The 19,165-nt window shown below is 43.0% G+C and overlaps 2 protein-coding genes across 2 annotated transcripts; both read right to left on the reverse strand.

Annotated features, from left to right (window-relative positions):
- Positions 1–7,235: 7,235 nt before the first annotated feature.
- On the reverse strand, positions 7,236–8,339 carry ccr6b (chemokine (C-C motif) receptor 6b; the record flags this gene model as incomplete). The annotated part of the gene is made up of 1 exon (XM_080871284.1): positions 7,236–8,339. One exon carries the CDS (start codon positions 8,337–8,339, stop codon positions 7,236–7,238), a length of 1,104 nt encoding a protein of 367 aa, XP_080727410.1.
- Positions 8,340–15,097: 6,758 nt separating this feature from the next.
- On the reverse strand, positions 15,098–18,567 carry LOC308389894 (interferon-inducible GTPase 5-like). The gene is made up of 3 exons (XM_080871493.1): positions 17,570–18,567; positions 16,633–17,198; positions 15,098–16,532 (listed from the first exon to the last, which is right to left on the reverse strand). The coding sequence occupies exons 2-3, from the start codon at positions 17,195–17,197 to the stop codon at positions 15,910–15,912; spliced, it is 1,188 nt and encodes a 395-aa protein (XP_080727619.1). The 5' UTR covers position 17,198; positions 17,570–18,567; the 3' UTR covers positions 15,098–15,909.
- Between the last annotated feature and the right edge of the window lie 598 nt (positions 18,568–19,165).

A 19,165-nucleotide genomic window follows, 5' to 3' on the forward strand; every position in this document is an offset into this window, starting at 1 on the left:
TATGATTTTTTTTTTTAAACTTTTGCTCACTTTAGGTTCAGGAACATTTCATCATTTGGTGTAAAAAGATTTCCTTACAGGCAGTAAACTGCTCATTGGGCCATGATGAGCTGAGAGTGACAGATTTGTCTCTGTTGCACATGCTAAAGCACACGGCAGCACTACCTGCTGCCCCGCTGGCTGGTGCTGCTCTCAGTCCCTGAACTCGGACCCACTTTCATCACATCTCCTGCAGACACGAGTGGCTCCGGATGAACTCCACCACACTGCCCTGCATGTTGAAAACAGATGCTGAAAGGGTTGAAGCCTGTGTGGCGTTGCTGCATTAGTCTGTGTGAAAGTGAAGGCTGGGTTGTTTGTTCCTCTTTCCTCCTCAGTCTCTGATTTCATTCTCAGCTTTGCTCTTTTCAGCTTCCAGCGTTTAAGTTACACAAATTAGATTTACAGCTGTAACTCGACGCCAAATAGAGTGCTACATATGACCCCCCTCCCACCAGGGGGAGTCTTTCCCCCCTTATGAAAATACCAAACTGCTTACCCAGGTCTGTAAAGTGTGATTGCCTAAGCAGAGTGTCTCCTGTGGCTGAAACGCAGACACAGATAAGAGGAGGTTTGATCATCAGTGTTCTCCAGGTTAGATACGATTATTTCAGGCGTGTGAGTGCTGGGCAGAGTAACGGTTGCTGATAGAGAGCCAAGCATGTGAGGACTGGCCGAGTGCCTTGCTGGCAGATGACTGACTGGCAGATGGGATGACTCGGTGCGTGACTGACTGGTTGATTTGCCCGCATTCCTCGGTGGACGCCAGCGGGGTACAGTCTGACCCAGCGTGATAATCCTCTCCTCGCCTCCAGGACCCCCTAATCGGCCCTCCTTCAGGCATAAAATGGGCCAAGCACACACTGGAGGAATGTATGTTCACAGGCACACAAACACAGACTGTGACGCCAAAAAGAACCATCTGTCTGCATCTCTTAAAAAAGAAAGATAAATGACCTGTCTGCAGCTTTCTTCACAGAGCCTGGGAGAAAATAAAACTCTAAATCAGCAAAACCACTGAGAGACACTTGGATGCACGAGGAATCAAAACGAATGCATGTTGGTTTTCATCGATGGAGTTCATCTGCGACCGTATCTCTGAGGCCTGTCGGCGCTGACGGGCTGATGTCAGGTGCTCAGTGAGGGAGGGGGGGGGGTGTCTGCAGCTCAGGGTGTTGCCCCTCGGTTGCCTACATGACAGCATGTTAGCATACAAAGACTTGGACATGTCTCCTGGGGCCTGTTCTTCGTACCGCGCTAAGTGAGTTAGCTGGATGAGATTGTTGACGATTTCGCGTGATCCTGGATCGTTCGGTTCCCCGAAGCCCATCCGGGACTTGCTGTCATAGCAACAGAGCCGTAAGCTCTGTTGCTATAAAATATTACCATTCTGTAGAATACTCCTGTATTCCACTTTTACTTGTTCCCATGTTCTTGTGGGTCCTGTTGTGGCTCTAATGTGAAAGGGGATATAATATAACATATTATAATATAATATAATGCCATATGATATTGGACAATATAGTGTCATATGATAGATCTACCCTACCGCCTACTGGTGTTGGCCAGAGGGGCCGATGGCGCGATATGGCAGCCTCGCTTCTGTCAGTCTGCCCCAGGGCAGCTGTGGCTACAACCGTAGCTGCCTCCACCAGTGTGTGAATGTGGGAGTGAATGAATAGTGGTATCGTAAAGCGCTTTGGGTGCCTTGGAAAGCGCTATATAAATCCAATCCATTATTATTATTATTATTAAATTACCTACGAGTTTGATTTGTCAGCAACTTTCTGCCAGCCCTCTCTCCTTGCTTTCGCAGCCTTTGCAGTGTTCCCTTGCGTTTTAATTAAACTCTGAAACTCCTGAAATCCCTCACTCATGAGTTCTTGCTCTGCTGCCGGAAAATACCGAGCACGCCCCTTCGACATTTTCGCCGACCAATCAGCGGGTTGCCGATCAATGTTTCTACTATCGATGCGTAGCCCCTTTTACGACACCCAGTGATGTCACATTCCTGCGTCCAGCTGTACTAATCGTCAACAGCAGGTGTGTTCGGGGAACCGGATTAGCGCGCTCACGGTTAGCGCGATGGTTTGATCTTGGATGTTTCATTTGATCTTGGATGTAGTAAGCGACGTACGAAGCACAGGGCCCTGGTCCTCGTCTCAGGGTTTGAGTTCTGCACTCCTGATTGATGCGATTGAGTTTCTGTTTGGATTTCTTGGCTGTTTCAGTGCTCGCGGCTGTTTGTTCACTTGGCTTTTCACGTCTTGTTTGAGGTTTTTCTTCATACTTTGTGTTTCTGTGCCCAGCCGTGCTGCTCTTGGCCCTCACCTGTGTCTAGTCTTCAGTCAGTTCTCTGCATGTTCTCCATATTTCGCCCCGTTTCTTCAGCTCTTTGTTTCGCTGAAGTCGTGCCCTGTTTGTGTGTGATATTCTGTTTCCTTTGGTACTTTGTTGGTGGATATTTGTCTTTGTCTCATCTTCACACACCTTTGTGTGACACCACGGTGGAGGCTCAAAGAGTTTGGGGTCTTTTACTAATCTGTTGAAATCGCTCTCAGAGATCTAAAAGTGAAAAAATATTCATACGCAGATGATAAGACACTTTTTTTGTTTTTACTTTCTTAAAGATTTGACACCATGACAGCCTCCGCTGTGGTGTACACACAGCAGACCTCAAACATAAGGATCAGGGTGTGGATCCATCTCTCCGTCAGACCTGTTCCTCGGATCTTCAGTCCAGTTGTTGTGTCATTTTCATACATCAGCCTTTGCTCCTGTTTCCCTTCATTAAGATTGACTTGCTGACAGCCGTCCTTCACTGAGAGAGTTTCTGATGAAGCTAGGGTCAGGGGTTAGGGTTCACTAACCCAGGCTTCAATGAACAGAAGATGATCGGCTGAAGGTCCAGATCATCTCTCAGGGCCTCCGTCAGGTTTCTGCTGGATCTTTTGCTCTTTTCTAAAGAACGTACTTTCAGATTCGTCAGCTGTAGATAATTGTTCTCAGGCCTTTTCTCCACAAGTTTTCAGTTCTTCAGGAATCACCCTGTTGGTGCAAAAAATATGCTGTTTCACTGTGTTATCTTTGGGATTTTTAAAAAAAAATGCAACTAAAGAACGGTGAATAAATGTGTTTGTGTGACAGGCTGCTGATGACAAAGAGGCCAAAGATGCAGCTCTAAGCTAAGCTGTGACAACACAACACTGGAATGATTCATAGCTCAAAAACACTCCTCTGAAAACGTTCAGATACAAGTGAACAACATCTGGAAATGAGTGAAAAACAGCCAATGTCCAAAAACACCATTGAAAGACTTCAAAAATTGCATTTTTGTTTACAGCACAGTCGCCCCCTGCTGGACATGAGAGAAAAATACAGGTTTAAGGTACTATGGCACTGGCTTCACTTTTGTAATCCGTGTAAGAAATGTTGCACGTCTCCAAATTTAACTTCTAATCAACCAGCAAAGGAACTCAAAGTGTTATTAGCTGTGATTTGTCTCATTTAACCAGGTGTAGATTTGCTAACTAGGACCAGTGCAGCCAGGGCCGGCCCGTGGCATAGGCCGTATAGGCAAATGCTAAGGGCGCCGTCCATCAGGGGGCGCCACGCCAGTGCCACAAATGTTGAAAAAAAAAAAAAAAAGTTGGTACTATTATTTCTAAATACAAAAAATAATCCCACGTTAATTAAAATGCAAAGTAAAGCTTATTTAATAGAAATATTATTTGTTACAACATTACACTACACTGCTGATGTAGGGGGGCGCCACCTAAAATCTTGCCTAGGGCGCCAGATTGGTTAGGGCCGTTTCTGAGTGCAGCTCCAGTTAAAGCTCACAGATAACCAAATGAGCCCCCACGATGCGTCAGTGACGACTCCTGAGAGAATCACTCAGCTGTAAGAGAGAAACCAGTGCTTTCGTTATCAGGTACCAGATGTTTTGACGTTCCTCATGAAAAGGCCGCACAGGAGAGACCTCTCTGAGGCCCTGAGGTATCTATCTATCTCAGCTCATCCATAATAACTGAAAAACATAAAACGAGTCATCTGGAATGAGCCCGGGGCTGATGGGCTCTCTCAGTCAACACGCTAACGTTTTACAAGCTGCCATTTCTGTGACGAGAGGTGGATGCTCATAAATCAGCTGATGCTGTGAGTCCTGACCGCAGAGACCGCTGCCGTTCCCTGCGTAGACGCTCCTCACATCCATGAAACTACCAACAAAGCTAGGCATGCAGTAATGATCCTATCCTGCCCCCTGGTGGTCGTATGTATGTATGCATGTAAGCGGACAGCCCGCAGTGGCTGCAGCTGCGTTTTTCTACAGTGCATGTGTCTGCTTGTTAGAAGCAAAGCAGTGGAAAAAGAAAAAGGAGCCGTCAATTCTACATGTGCTCCAGTCATGTATTTCTCTGCAATTACAGACTCTGTGTAAACATCTTGGTATCAAAGTAAAGCGAACGCTTGTGAGATTTCTTTAGAGGTGTAAATATTACAGCAGAAGTTACTGTGTCAAAGTTACCGAGGCTGGAGCAAAAAGAAGTAAGAATATTTTTTATCACCTAATTTGTTTGTATTATATTGGTTATAAACTCTTTGAAAATATGCACAGTGGACAATAAACTCCAGGAAACCACATATGAGCATCATCTGTGCAAACACAGAAATTACACAGTGGGTTTAATGAGGACACAGGCCGGCGTTTGGCACATTGTGACACATCTGTGAGTAGAAATTTCTGTTGAACAGCAGAAATGATTGAACTTTATTTACAGGCCTAAAAAATGTTTGTTGTTTGAATATTTTTTGAAGAATTACCAACACTCTTAGTATGATGGGATGGTTGACGTTGTGCCCCAGAGTTGATTAAATAGGCTGAACTTCGGCTTCTATTGGCTGATTTGCATGGCTGACAGTAGAATCACAGTAACGTCACTACATTTACATCAGTCCCACAAGTCAAAAGTTGCAAGGTGAGAAAAACGTGCTGTAAAATTTACAACAATTTACGACTCTCTAACTGGGCTGGAAATGGCGATTTGATGTGAACGGCTCTGTGTTGGTGTCCAAGGTGGAGGCCTCACAGAAGGGTCGTAGCAGTTTTGTGGAATCGCTTCATGTTGTAGTTTATCGAACGTGAAACGTCTGCGGTTCGGAGCGTAATGAAAGCGTCGTCTGATTTGTGACGTTCGCTCCAGTAAATCTGAGCTTCGGTTGTTTTTTGTTTCCATACAGTTGGTGAAATGATGCTCTTTTAATTGTTTGTTATTTTACCTGTTTGATGGTCGTAGAAATATTTTTATGAGCTTTTATTTGAGATTCAGGGTTTTTGTGGCTCCCACACGACTGTATTTACATAACAGGTCACACAGACGCAGTCACCTTTGTCTGGATCGAACAAACAAAGCCTGGATGTAGTTATGTGACCGTGTAAGGATTGAGAAGCTATGGGTAAAACTTTAACAGTAATAATTCAACAGTGTTACTAGTGCACATTTGCCTGTACTGTAGTAATGTGTTCACAGTTCATGCTGATGCAGCAGCTTCCAGCAGAGCGCTGCCATTGTTCAAGCGTGGACTGATCTTGTTGTTATAGAGGTTTCTGGAGCAGTGACTGACACAGTTTGGAGTTTCAGTTTTAGGTCAGCCAGCGTTTGATAAAGTGCTTTATGTCTGAGGTACAGCTGTTCAAACACACAGTCTAACACTTTGTGATACTTTTTAAAGGTTTTACACATTTTTCTGGTCAGTACGGCAGCTTTGTCCTCAGTGTTTTTTTATCTCTATGGAAACTTTGCAGAGGAACTACAAACGCCAGCACAGATTTTGACTGAAACTAATTTAGTGTATTAGAGACACAGTTTCCTGCTCCAGTGATCATAATTTCTCCATTAATGACAGTTTCATGTGTCATTTCCTGTCCTGAGGCCTTTACGTGGCACAAACAATGACATGTGAGGTACAACATGAACTCACACATCAGTGCTCAATAAAATGTTTTATGTGTGCTTCCAAAAGTCTGACCTGCGCAGAGGTCCCTGTCCTCCACAGCAGGCTGCAGGAGCATGAAACAGCTGGATTATTGAGCACACTATCTGTGCTCGTGTCTGTAGCCTGTGAAACCTCTGCTTATCAGCACATCTGAGAAAGTCATTGTTGGAAACCGCACACGGTGTCACAATCTGCTGCCACACTTCTCTTTTCACTGTTAATCTGATCTACATCTAGTTTTCCCATCTTCCTGTTTCTCCAAAGCCCAGTTTAGCTGTGGTGTTCCCCAGAGCCCCGTGCTCGGCCCACTGCTCTGCTCGGGTTACCCACTTCCTCTCAGACATGATACTCAGAACTGTACGATGATATCTATCCACAGAGAAACCACGCACACAATATCTTAAAAATACATTTTAGTCTGCAAACTTTTGGCACATCCAGTTAAATTAATAATTAATATTGATTAAAACCCTGATATTTTCATACAGTTTTATTCAGATAATGCAAAAACAAAACAAAACACAGGTCTACAAAATGCCAAATATTAAAAACAGCAGGGCAGGTGTACAGCATGCTTCAAGAAAAGAAGATGAGGTTCAAGTGACAGTTATGGGAAGATCCAGAAAATGAAGAAGTTTAGCTTCTTATCTTTAAAAACAGCAGATTTAATCATCATACACAAAAAAGAAGCTCCTGCTGGTGACACCAGAACAGGAATAAACGCCTCGACTGTAATACCAAATTATTCCAACAGGGCGCTTCATTCTCAGATTGCAGGATTATGTGTTTACATGTTCATGTCACAGAAAACCGACCTCGATGTCCCAAACATCCAAACCTGCCCGTTAAAAAAAGTACATTATGTTTAGTTCAGTTAGAGATGCGGTTTATAGCATCAAACTTCATTAGCAAAGAGTACAGTTGCAACCTGCACGACACAGTTACTTCTAAATCACAAGAACAATACGTGAAGTCAAAGCGTGAGATTCTGCTGCTGTGTTTTTAGTTTGATGGATAATAAGCTGCTGTGGTCACCTGTGTTTCTGAGGACAGCTGTTGGACTTGATGTCCAGTTTTGTGTCATATAAACTGGATGCAGTAGATGAGAACATCTCACAGTCTCTATGATTAAAGCACAGTTTCACAGCAAAGCTTGAGAGCGATGAGCGCCGGACTGATTTCCCTTTATAGCTGAAGTGTTAAGCGCTGAATGACGACATGTTGTTGGAGCCTTCCGACAACTTCAGCCCTGACACGCAGATCTCGGACGTGCCACGTGACGAGCGAGCGGTGTAGATGTACCTTTTGCTGAAGCACCAGAGGTCCAGCATGATCTGGCGGAAGTGGTTCCTGAACTTGACCCCGACGAAGGCGTAGAGGAAGGGATTGAGACAGCAGTGCAGGTAAGCAACGGTCCTGCAGATGTTGAGAAATTTGAGTTTAAGGTTCTCGGCGTCGCAGCTCCTCTGCTTGAACAGAGACAGCATGTGGATCAGCAGGGTCACGTTGTACGGAAGATGGCAGACGATGAAGACAGCAACGACCGCCAACACCACCCGGACGGCCTTGTGCCGCTGGTTGCTCTGCGCCCTCAGCAGCGTGTAGATGATGCAGGAGTAGCAGAACGCCATCATGCACAGTGGCAGCAGGAAGCCAACAGCCATCTGGAGGCTGGGTACCAGCAGCTTCACGAGCGCCGCAGTTTCAGTCTGATTGAAAGACATCTGACACATCACGGTGACGCGGTCAGACCCCGGGGAGTTATCTTCAGAGGGTTCAGTGTAGATGAGCGTGGGGAGAGTTAACGCCACTGCAAACACCCAAACCGCCAAGCAGATCAGGCGGCTGTAGACGAGGGCACGGGAGCGCGTCCCAAAGGAGCGCGTCGCCCGAACAATCGCGATGTACCGATCGCAGCTGATACAGGCGAGCAGCAGCATGCCGCTGTAGAGGTTAATGCTGTAGGACGACCGGAGCACCTTACAGGCCACCCTGCCCATCGACCAATCGTGCTGCTCGTTGTATATGACGAACGGAAGTGTAGCCACGAAGATCAGGTCGGCCACGGCCATGTTGAAGAGGTAGACGTCCGTCATGGTCTTGGTTCTCTTGTAGAAGCTGTAAGTCACCATCACCAGGACGTTGCCAATCAGGCCGAATCCGCAGATGATGGAGTGGATCAAAGTCTGGGTGATGACCTCACTGGCGTCAGGATCCATGATGCAGAAGCCGTCGTCATCGATATATGTCTCAGTACTGTTGTCATAGTCACCGAATGTCGCGTTTGCAGGACTCTCCGTCATGTTTGCGACCTGGAGAAGAAAAGAAACATGATGAGTGAAGCACTGACTGGAGACATTTGCAGAAGGACCTGAAACACGCTGTCAGTGAAGCTTTGATCATGTGATGTTGTTCAGGTTGAGCAATGAGAAAAGAGACTTCAGAGAGGATCTCCGGCCTCCATTGTTCCCAGTAGATCTGACGTGTTATTTAATGCTCCACCGCTCACAGAAACCAGACGTTGTACATTGTAAAAAACGCTTGTTTATAAAGAATTAAAACACATAAATTGTGAATGTTTCCTGAAAGCTGTCCAGCTGCTGCGCTGCCTGGGTTCGCCGTCCTGGAGCCGACCTTTCTCGTGTCTTTGGGTCAGTCATGTTGACATCAAGGATCCCTCCAGCGTGAAGTGTCTGACGTGCTACATGAGCTGAAGCCGCGGCGTCTGCTTCCACCAGTCAGTGAAGGTCTCGCAGTCACATGTGGGTGTTTTGGTCTGTGCCTCTAATAGCTTCCTGTTTCTGCCACGTATCCACGTAAAGCCGCCACAGCAGCTCCGACCTTAAACTTCAGCACAGTGTCTTTGGTGGTTTTTGTGTTCCTGTCTGCTCTGTGCCACATAACGATCTCTTCTCCAGATGAGTCTGTCTCATCCATTTAACAGCAAACTCAGCAGAACGAGTCTGAGACGCAGATGCAAAAGTTTCAGGACACTGAAGTTGTAAAAGTTTACACACCGCCTGATTTCTAAATGTATGATCGTGTGACGAATAATATTGTAATAATAATTTTTAACATTGAACCAATTTTAATTTGAATCAGATCCTTTGATTTGAAGGAAAACTTTGTAACATCAGTTGTGTTGGGTAGTTTGTGATGTGATTCTCACAAACAGCTGAATTACTGTGATTTCTGTCCTGATCTAAAGCTGCAGTTTTACTTCCAGATGTAGAAATCTGTGGTGCTAAATCTGTGGTGCCAAAAAAAAAGCCAAAATTAATCATCTGTGTGATGACACCAAAGGAAAGCCCTGTGCCATCATTAGAAAGCAGGTTTGACCTCTGACAGACCACTGCGCTGTCTGATGAAAGAAGATATGAAGAGTTCAGCACCAACAATACAAATCAATCCAGCACAGCGTGCACCCTGCACACACCGGGGGTTGAGACTCCTCACACCTTTTCTGGTGGTTTCAGAAAATAAACCATCGTTCTGTGTCAGCTGTTCCTCTGGTTATGAATGACCCACTTTCAGCCCGAGGCGACGCCTGCACAGGTACGCCGTGCTTTGTGCTTCGCTTAGAAAATGATCCGATTGTTATCAGAGGGCATCTCAGATGTAATGAGGTCAAAAAACAAACACTAAGAGCCAAACTGAAGTGAGAAAATCACAAAAAAGGGAGTGCAGAGGCTTTGTGTCTGCAGAACTGCACTTTTGTGCATTGTTCAAACACAAACGAAGATTCTCTGAATCAGATTCTGATTTCTGAAGAAGCCGGCGAGCTCTAACCTCCAGTCCGGATAACATTTCATTCACTCGTTAATTTATTTATTTGTCAATAAAACTATGCTGTCGGATGAGAAGTTAAAATCGGTCTAGATGCAGACAAACCAAATATAATGATGTCAAATCCAAACAGTCAGAATCTTCACAGACTGGCTTTTACTGCTGAGTTTAACTGTTTAGTATTTATTTATTTATTGTCATTGTCAGAGAACAATGAAATTGTTGGGTCAATTTTAGAGTTTTTATGCTTCATTTCAGTTTGTGGCTGTGAGGTCGTCACATCTGTGGCTGTAAAACTGTTTCAGAGCTCGTTTGAATCATTACTAACATAAAAAACAAGATCAGATTTATTATTGTTATTGTTGAGAATCAGAGGAACTAACGTGATGAACTAAACGTGTGGATAAAATGTAACAGTTTCAGATTCACTGAATCTAGATTTTATCACCTCGCTGTTAAATTTTGTGCTTTTTCCAGGAGAAATCTTTAAACTATTTTTAGTAAAAAAAATAAATTTTGAAGTTTTTTTTTTTAATAAAGCATTTTTACTTGAGATCAAACCAGGCCACACGTGGGCCGTGACCTACAGACAGTGTGTCACCTTGATGAGATTAAAGTACCTCATTTGACCTTCTTTGAAATCCTTTCGCAGAATTAAATCATCTAAGACTTCAAACGTCACTTCTTAAACATGACGACTCAGAACTGTTCACAGTTTTTCTGATCTGAGCTGATATAAAGCAGCGAGGGTGGGAGAGTGTGAGAGGCAGAGGAGGATGAAGGGAGGAAGATGGAGGGCAGCGCGTACAGACAGTCCTAACCCATATAAAAAGCAGAGGACATGCAAAGTGTGAGATTTAAATGTCTCACTTTTGATGCATTCATGAACGTGGGTCTGTGCAAGGATCCGTCTGCAGGCTTTGAAGCTGTTTCCCACATGAGCTCGTTCATTGTGTCTTTGAACAACGTGTGATTACAAAGCTGCTAAAATACAGATAATTAAGCAGGAAAAGTTTCATTTTTAGTTCCTCTCCACCAACAGTAGTGTTTGAGTTAAACATGCCTGTAACAAAAATAAGCCCACATAACAACAACAACAACAACAACAATAATAATAATAATAATAATAATAATAATAATAATAATAATAATAATAATAATTATTATTATTATTAATCCCAGAAATTACATGAAATGAAAACTAAAACTTATAAAGCAACTAAATCAAAAAAATCTGTTTAAATTTAACTAAAAAAATCCAACATGATAATAATTCTGCTTGTTCAGCTGTTTATAATGAAAACAGCAGGAAACAGAGAGAGCTGACCTTCAAAGTAAAAACCTTTAAGCAGCATTAATAATTAATATTATGTGTTGTTTCTTTGTTAAATTTTAATTCATTGATCTGAGGAGACTCCTGTGGGTCCTGAGGTCAGGGCCCAGCAGTCACTGGGACGCCGGCTCACATATTTCACACCTTTTCACACTTCCCACCAAATTAAAATGCTATGTTTAACACATGAAGCTTTACATGGACATGATAATAATAATATTTAAGTGTGGGCTGAGTGTGCCGGTGCTCTGGTTTCCTCCTGCAGGCCACAGACTTGCATGTAGGGTTAATTAGTGGCTGTAAATTAGCTGCAGGTGTGACTCGTCTGTAATCTGAGGTCCAGCTCTGCTTTTACTTCACGTGTTTGTAGAATTGCTGTAACACGTTTCTGTAGCTGCGTTAACAATGAAGCCTCTGCAGCGCCGTCATTAGTCTGACTGACTGTGTCTGTCTCCTAATGTGTGGTTTGCCAATAAGACAGTTTTGGTGCATTGGTGAGGTTTGAAAGTTGAGTTTGGGGTTTAGAGATTTGAGTCACAGCAGTTGTGGAAAAACCATCAAAGCAGATAGAAACGAGGGATGGAAAGAGTTTGGGCGAGCGAGAAGGCGTCAGTTATTTCACATGAAATCAGAGCGCGATGGATCCGTACGAGAGGAGGAAGCATCAGGACAACTTAATGTTCCAGTCACTTGTCCTCGTTTGCTTTTTCCTCACACAGCATTCGTGCTTCTTATAATTATGATAGATGACACAAAAAAACAAGGTCATGGCTCCTCCCACCCGAACGCCTCAGAATCTTTTTTTTTAGGTACATTAACTCGTTTTTTTAATGAAGCATTATTATTATTGTTTTAATGAAACATTGCTACACTTTACTTTCATACTGTGGATGTTTTCTGAGTTCCAGGCCCTGAAATCCACAGCCAGTGGGTTCAGATTTAAGCATTGAAAAAAAATTCCAGCATTTTTTTAACAATGTCACAAATCCATCAGATGTTCACATGAAATGTTCAAAGCTGAGAAACACATTGAAGCTCTGTTTAAAAACCAAAGTGTTGGAGCCACAAGAGTCCAGAGCTACAGATGGTTTTCGCTGACAGGCCGTGAGCATCGGTATAAATAAACTGCAGCGGTTTGATATCTGTGACACAGAGGAGCAGAAACCAACCTCAGTGTCCTGATGTTTGATCTGTTTCTGATAAATCACAGTGCATTCTGGGTAAACCTTCGAGGCTCGTATTAGCATGTGGAGCAGGTAGCAGTCAGATTAATCTGTATTTGACCCCACGATCGTCTTAATTACGTGATTACCTGATATGTATCGTTCTGTTTCTGGAATGAGGAGGCAGGACATGGATGCTGTTTTCACAGCTTTGAGGAAACACATTTAAGTTCTGAGTAAATGGACCCTGCAGCGCCGCGATAAAGACACAAACAAGAACTTGAACTTCTTTAAAAACCTGCCGTGAGGAACAAATGTGACAGGCTGATATTGCTCTCACTTTACCTCTTTCAGTTCTCACTAACCTCAGTGAGGCTGTTATTAATGAGAAAGGCAGTAAAGAAAAGACAACACCTTTCTAAAAATGCAAACTGGGAACAAACAGGGTTTCATGTTTTTGCAGAACTGGCAGTTCTCCAAATATGAAATAATATCTGTGAAAGGCATTTTATCCTTTAAAGTCTGATCATTTCTTTAAAACTTTAAAATTAATTCTGTGTTGCATCTAAACAAACGTTTCTTTAGATGCAGCACAGTGAAAACAGACACACTAAAATCACAATGCAGTGAGACAGTAAAGTGTAGAGCATGCATACCTTGCAGAGCGTTCTCCCTGAGCCGATATTTTTCTGACTCCTGACAGAGCGGCGGCTCTTTAACAGCTCCTCGCTCTGTGTGGGTAAGACGACGGTGATGGCACCACAAAGAACAAAACCTCAAAGCAGGCGCAGTCAAAGCCACGTTCTCTCGGGCTCGATGACTGTGAAAAGCTCCTCTGATCTTCGCACTCACACGGAGCTTCCTTATCTGATGGTTTGATCAGCAAAGCCGTCACCAGCCGCGTGGGGACGTTCTCCCTACGCGATTTACCCGCCCCCACAAAGGTCACGTCTGACACGAAGGATTTCTCTTTTTTGTGGGAAACTGTAACATTTGATTTGCTGGCTTTATTTAAAAATGCTAATCTGTTGCCTTAAAACAAACAAACAACAACTTTAGAGTTATGAGATACATTAGTTAAATAAACCCGGCCTAGATTTGGAAGGAGAACCCACAATATTTGCATTGTGTGTCATCCGTGTGCTCCATACACCGCACTGTTACAGTAACACCAGTGACAGTGGTTTGTTACAGTAATAGTAAAAATAAAGTACACCTTTCCTCTATTCTGAGGTCTTTACATATCAGGGAATCATGAAATTCATCCTTTATCAAACACAGCAAGAACGATCTTCTTTGGACAGACGAGACCAGCGTGCAGATGTTTGCAGCACCAGGCCTGATGTGAGTCATAAATCCTGTGTACATCAAAGTAGTATTTACTCATCTGTGAGGTCGTCTGTTCCACAGCTACAACTGGGACCAAACTGGGACCAAACAATCAACAGAACAATGATCCCACACAGAGGAAATCTAAAAAGCATTTCTGGGATTTTTATTAGTTATTTATTAACAGCATTATCAGTGGAAAACAGGTAAATGTACAAATAAATACTGGATACCAAATCAAACATCCAGAAGAATCCAAGTTTCTTTCTTTCTGTATTTTTAATACAGTTTTACATAATATAACATGTTATACTTTATTTAATAAAATAAATTCCATTCAAAATAACAGTTAATAAGTAAATAAACTTCAAAACATTTGAGGTTTTTGCAGGAAGTTTGCCTCCATCTCTGTTGTTTTCTAACTTTGAACAGAAACTGATGATGTCAGACGTCAGCTGCAGGTTTTCTGGGAGTTTGAGAGCAAAGCTGAACTTTATTTCTCTGTATTTACGGGATAATATCTGAGACAACAATCAGAGATTGCTCCACAAAGCACCAAGTTCACCAAACTCTAACTTTTAACTCAGAGTTTCCAGTTTCACAGAAACGCATGTAGGTGACAGGACAGATTCACTGTGGCAACGGGTAAACAACGAGCAGAGCTTCAGGGAACTGAGGAAGATGAAGACGATCAATGTGGGGCATCATCATCACTCAGTCACCATCTGGCCAACTTGTAGATTATAGATAAAACTGCAGTTCTGCCAAATTTCACATCTGAGTTTTAAATCCAAAGATTCAGCTTCACAGGGATGAAGAGCAGGTGGAAAAAACTGGAGATAATAATACGAATCAAACAGATGAGGCCGAGTTTACTGACAGACCTGTGGTATTAATGTCAGTCAGATATTCACAACATCACCTGTGATTATTTTCCATCCCTGTAACTGATCACAACCCAGTAAACGATTGATCACTGATCAGCGTGTGCTCCGTGTTTAGATTTAGATTTCTCTGTGTGAATGTTCACTGCAGTGCGTCTCCTGTTTCCTCTCCTGCTGCTGTTTGTGGCTCCAAAACAAACTGACAGTATTTGGTAGTGAAATGGCGCCACCTCGTGTCTATGCGATGCATTTCACTGACGTCACAGCCAGTTCAAGTTCATCCTTCCTGTCTTTGTTACAGGTGATGAGGCTGTCATCGAAGGACTCAGGATACATCTGATGGCTGCAGTCTGTTCTGTTATTTCCTAGATGCGTTAGTATTCTCCACCATTAATCCTCATTCTGTTTTGTGCATAACGTAAATCTACACCACAGAGTCAAGGTATCTAATATTGCGTCCACCCTGCACCCTGTACATGCACACAGGTGGACGACGTCTTATGCAGAAGGTGCACTCTGAAACAGACAGGAGACTGTAAGGTGGAGTCAGGTGGAAGCTGAAGAAGGAGGAGACAGCCTCTGGGTGGTGTAGAAGAGTATCAGATGACTGAAGTGCTGAGGTAAGTTATAAATGATATAGTGGCTGACCTACACACTAACACTGATGTTTATTTATCAATAACATTTTATTAATAATAAACAGGTGTGATGGTGATAAGTAATATAATTCATATCGTTATTATTTGTGTTGTAGTTTCTCACTTTGGCCACCAGAGGGCAGTGAACACTCATCACAATCCACAGTCAACAGCAAGTAAAAACATCAAAACAACCCCTGATTCTCACATTACATCAAACAGTCTGTTTAACTCTGGAAGCTATGATGTGAAAATATAATACAGCAAAACAACCAGTTTCATCACAATTTATTCAAACAACAAGACATGTTTGAGTAAAGGTAGAAAAAGCTCAGATAAATTAAGTTCAGTGAAGTCCCTACAAATCAGAGAAAACCCCAACAATCAGACATCACTCTATGACGAAAGACCTGGTGACAGAGGGAAGGAAAAACTGCCTTTAACAGGAAGGAGACCCAGGAAGTTCAGCCATCTGCCGCAACTAGTTGAAGCTGGGTCATCGTATCTCCTGATGTCCTGAGGAAGCACTTACACAAAGGAAAAAACATGACAATGACTCAGACTTCTACACTTTACACAGTTCATATCTGAATAATATGATGATGTTTGTTTCTGTATGTATGTGATGATGAGAAAAGTTTGAGTGTGTGAAGCTGACCAGCTGTGCAAGGAGACTGGTTTACTGAGTTTCATGTGTAAATCCCAGTTTCACTGAGTTTCATTGCCTTTTCCTTTCACGCTCAGACCAGAGCCTTATTTAACACCTTCTGAGCGTCTTCAGCGAGCTGGTTGAGGATAAAGTTCAGAACTCGGTAGGTTGTGACGAAGGAGAGGCTCATGGCTACCGGGATTCCCACTATCGGAATGAATCTGGATACTTCCTCTGCTCCAATTAATCCAGCTGCTCCTCCAAGTTGGGCGAACACCTTCAGGAAGAGCTCTTTAGTAATTTCCTTCGCAGCCACTGGTGAAATGATGACATCACGCAGCTCAGTGTATGACACAGCTGTTCTGATAGCGAGTCTCTTCAGAGATTGGACATCGAGACCAAACGCATGTACAAAATGTGTGACAGCACCAATGAGCACAGCAACATCAACAGCAACAGAAAGCCCAGGAACGGGAACAGCTGCAGCAGCTGCAGACAGAGTGGCCAAGAGGTATAAGTGTACCTTTAAAGCCTTTTTCTTCTTGCTGATGACGTCGGGGTTGACGTTGGGCATGACATACAGCAGAGTGTCTCTCTTATCTTTGGGAAGCTCTGTCTCTAAGGTCTCTTGTAAGAGAGAGAAGTCGTACTTGTGGAGCTGAAAACTCGACATTAGGAAGACTCGTGGAGACTCGATGCCCAAGTCTTTGAGTCCTGTGTCACAGAGGAAACATGTCAACACCATCAGATTCATACAAATAAAAAACGATTAAAAACGAGATTTAAATGATTTTGAAAACTCGACCTCACTCACGTTGAACGCAGTCGTCTCTGATTTTTGTGAGAGTTTTCTCTTTGCTGGAGTCGGAAACACTTTCCTCGGCTCGGATATCGTTGTCAATCTTTGAGCGAACAAAGTAGAAATTTTTCTTCATCTTCTGAATCTTCTGAGCGAGTTTCACGTCATTTTCTCTGAAGCGAGTGTCTGAGATGATGAGGAAGAAGTCATACTTGTCAAACCCAACAAGCTTCAGGTATTTCCTTGCTGGGAAGTCTTTGGTTCCGATTCCAGGAAGATCCCATAAAGTGACGTTGGGATTATCTGGATGGGGGTACGGTGTGACCTCCGACGTCGTTTCTGTGACACCAGTAGGAGCAGCTCCCTCGTCTCTGTTCTTTATCCCCCTGAAGGCATTAATAAAGGTGGATTTACCTGCACCACTTTCTCCTGTGATGGCGATATTTAACGAGACATTGGTTTGCTTTTCTAAATATTCTTTAATCCTTTTTGCTGCTCCGGCCGTGTCGTTGTTCTTCAGGGCTTCTTTAACTCCAGGAATTTGTTCTGGGCACGAATCATCTGGATCCTCCATGCTCATCCTGACAGAAAGAAAAACATAAAGACTTTTATTTTGGAATGCAGACATATACTATTGATAATCAGTAATGTTACTGACGGCACACGGACACAGCACATGTGGGCAGTAAGTGATTAAAGGTAAAACGTTAAATGTCGGTAAAAGACGTGTTTATATGAGAAAACACTGAGGCCACCAAAGTCTCTTCCTGGGGTTTGTTGAGTATTTTTACATCCAACATTAACATTAATTTACAAATAATATCTTTCTATAAACCTGAAACTTTTCCTTTTCCTTGACTTGAAAAAGTAATTTGTGCTTATTCTCATTCTTGTTCTGATAGGACAGCAAACCTGTCACTTAACTAAGTTTAAGGTAACAGCAGGTACTCACTGGATTCTTCGTACTGTTGACACACACACAGCTGGATCAGCAACAACAGCGATCGGTGCTTCAGTTTGTTCTCACCTGGTTGTTATAGAGGTGCAGAACAGGTGAGGGCAGATCCACAGAGAGCGACCAATGAAAATGCTGCAAACTGAACCAACCAGTTTGTTTTTACTCTTTTTTTAACTGCAGGGCGCTATTTCAGGAAGCCGGTTTAGTGCAAACTCTGAGTAAGTATACCCTGAGTTAACGAAAACTCTGGGTTTTCGGTTTCACAAAGCGAGTTTAGATTAATTCTGAGTGAGTTACTATGACGACACACTCCGTGAAGCTAACCTGCCCCCTAGCAGGTTAGCTTCAACTAACCCTAACTTTCTCCGCCTCTTTGTCAGAAACCTGACTGTAGGAAGTGTCAGACATGGCGTGCCCCTTCCTTGAATAGCCAGTAGATGTTGAAGCCCAAATTCTCCGCAGAGCTCTCCGCCGGGAGAGAGTGATTAGAGCGCGTTTGGACATTTTATCATTTCCTGATGATTTTCTGTGTGAACGTTACCGTTTTTCAGCACAATCTATAATTTCTTTGAATAACATCCTCAGGCCTAATATTGCTCATGTGACACATCGCGGACATTCTCTCAGTTCTGTACATATTATTTGTATTGCACTTCGGTTTTTTGCAAACGGGAGCTTTCTGTATAATATTGGTGACGCTGAGCACGTTTCCAAGGCTACCGTCTGTCGGGCAGTCAGGAATGTTACAGTTGCACTGAAACGTCTCCTGCACTCGTTTGTGGTGTTCCCCGGTCATAGACCCACAAGATTTATCAAAGAGGGATGCCACAAAATTGCAGGTATCAGGATGAACAAAACTTAATTCATGATGTGGTGATACTTGAACTACTACTTAAATTTTACATTTATGTTCACGGTTCTCAGGCGTGATTGGCTGTATAGATGGCACTCACATTCCAATCATTGCTCCTTCAGTAAATGAAGGAGACTATGTGAACAGGAAGTCTTTCCACAGCATTAATGTACAGGTACATAGTTCCCTGTAGCATTTCAAACTAACAAATTATTTCATTATAGTAATGGATGCTAATTTGTGTTCTCTGCACTGTGAAGATCATATGTGATGCTGCCAACATTATCACAAATGTGGAAGCTAACTGCTCAGCCTCTGTGAGTGGTGGTGGTGGAGGACCCCCACCTGTTTTTCGGGCCTCCGCCTTTTTTCTGTTGGCTATAACGGGTCACATTTGAGCATACAGAGTAAGCAAATATGTACTTGTAATGTGCTCAGATAATTTCAATAAGTGCTTACAGAGGGGAAATTAATGTAGCCTCTAACTGCAATTGATTTACATCGGACAAACAGACCAAGCACTATGGCCCATGATACAATTACACCTTACCTGTTTGGACTATATTTTTATATTTCATTTTTACTTGCTGCCAGGAATGTTTGGGGCCTGTTGGGTTGCACCTGCGCTCACATCACATCACAAAATAAAATGTATAACATAAAAAATAAAATAAAATAAAATAAAATAACGTGTTAAATGGGTGGAAATCCCTAGATCAATGTTTAAATTAACACTC

This window comes from Rhamphochromis sp. 'chilingali' (genome assembly GCF_963969265.1).
Source record: "Rhamphochromis sp. 'chilingali' genome assembly, chromosome: 21".
NCBI lineage: Eukaryota > Metazoa > Chordata > Actinopteri > Cichliformes > Cichlidae > Rhamphochromis > Rhamphochromis sp. 'chilingali'.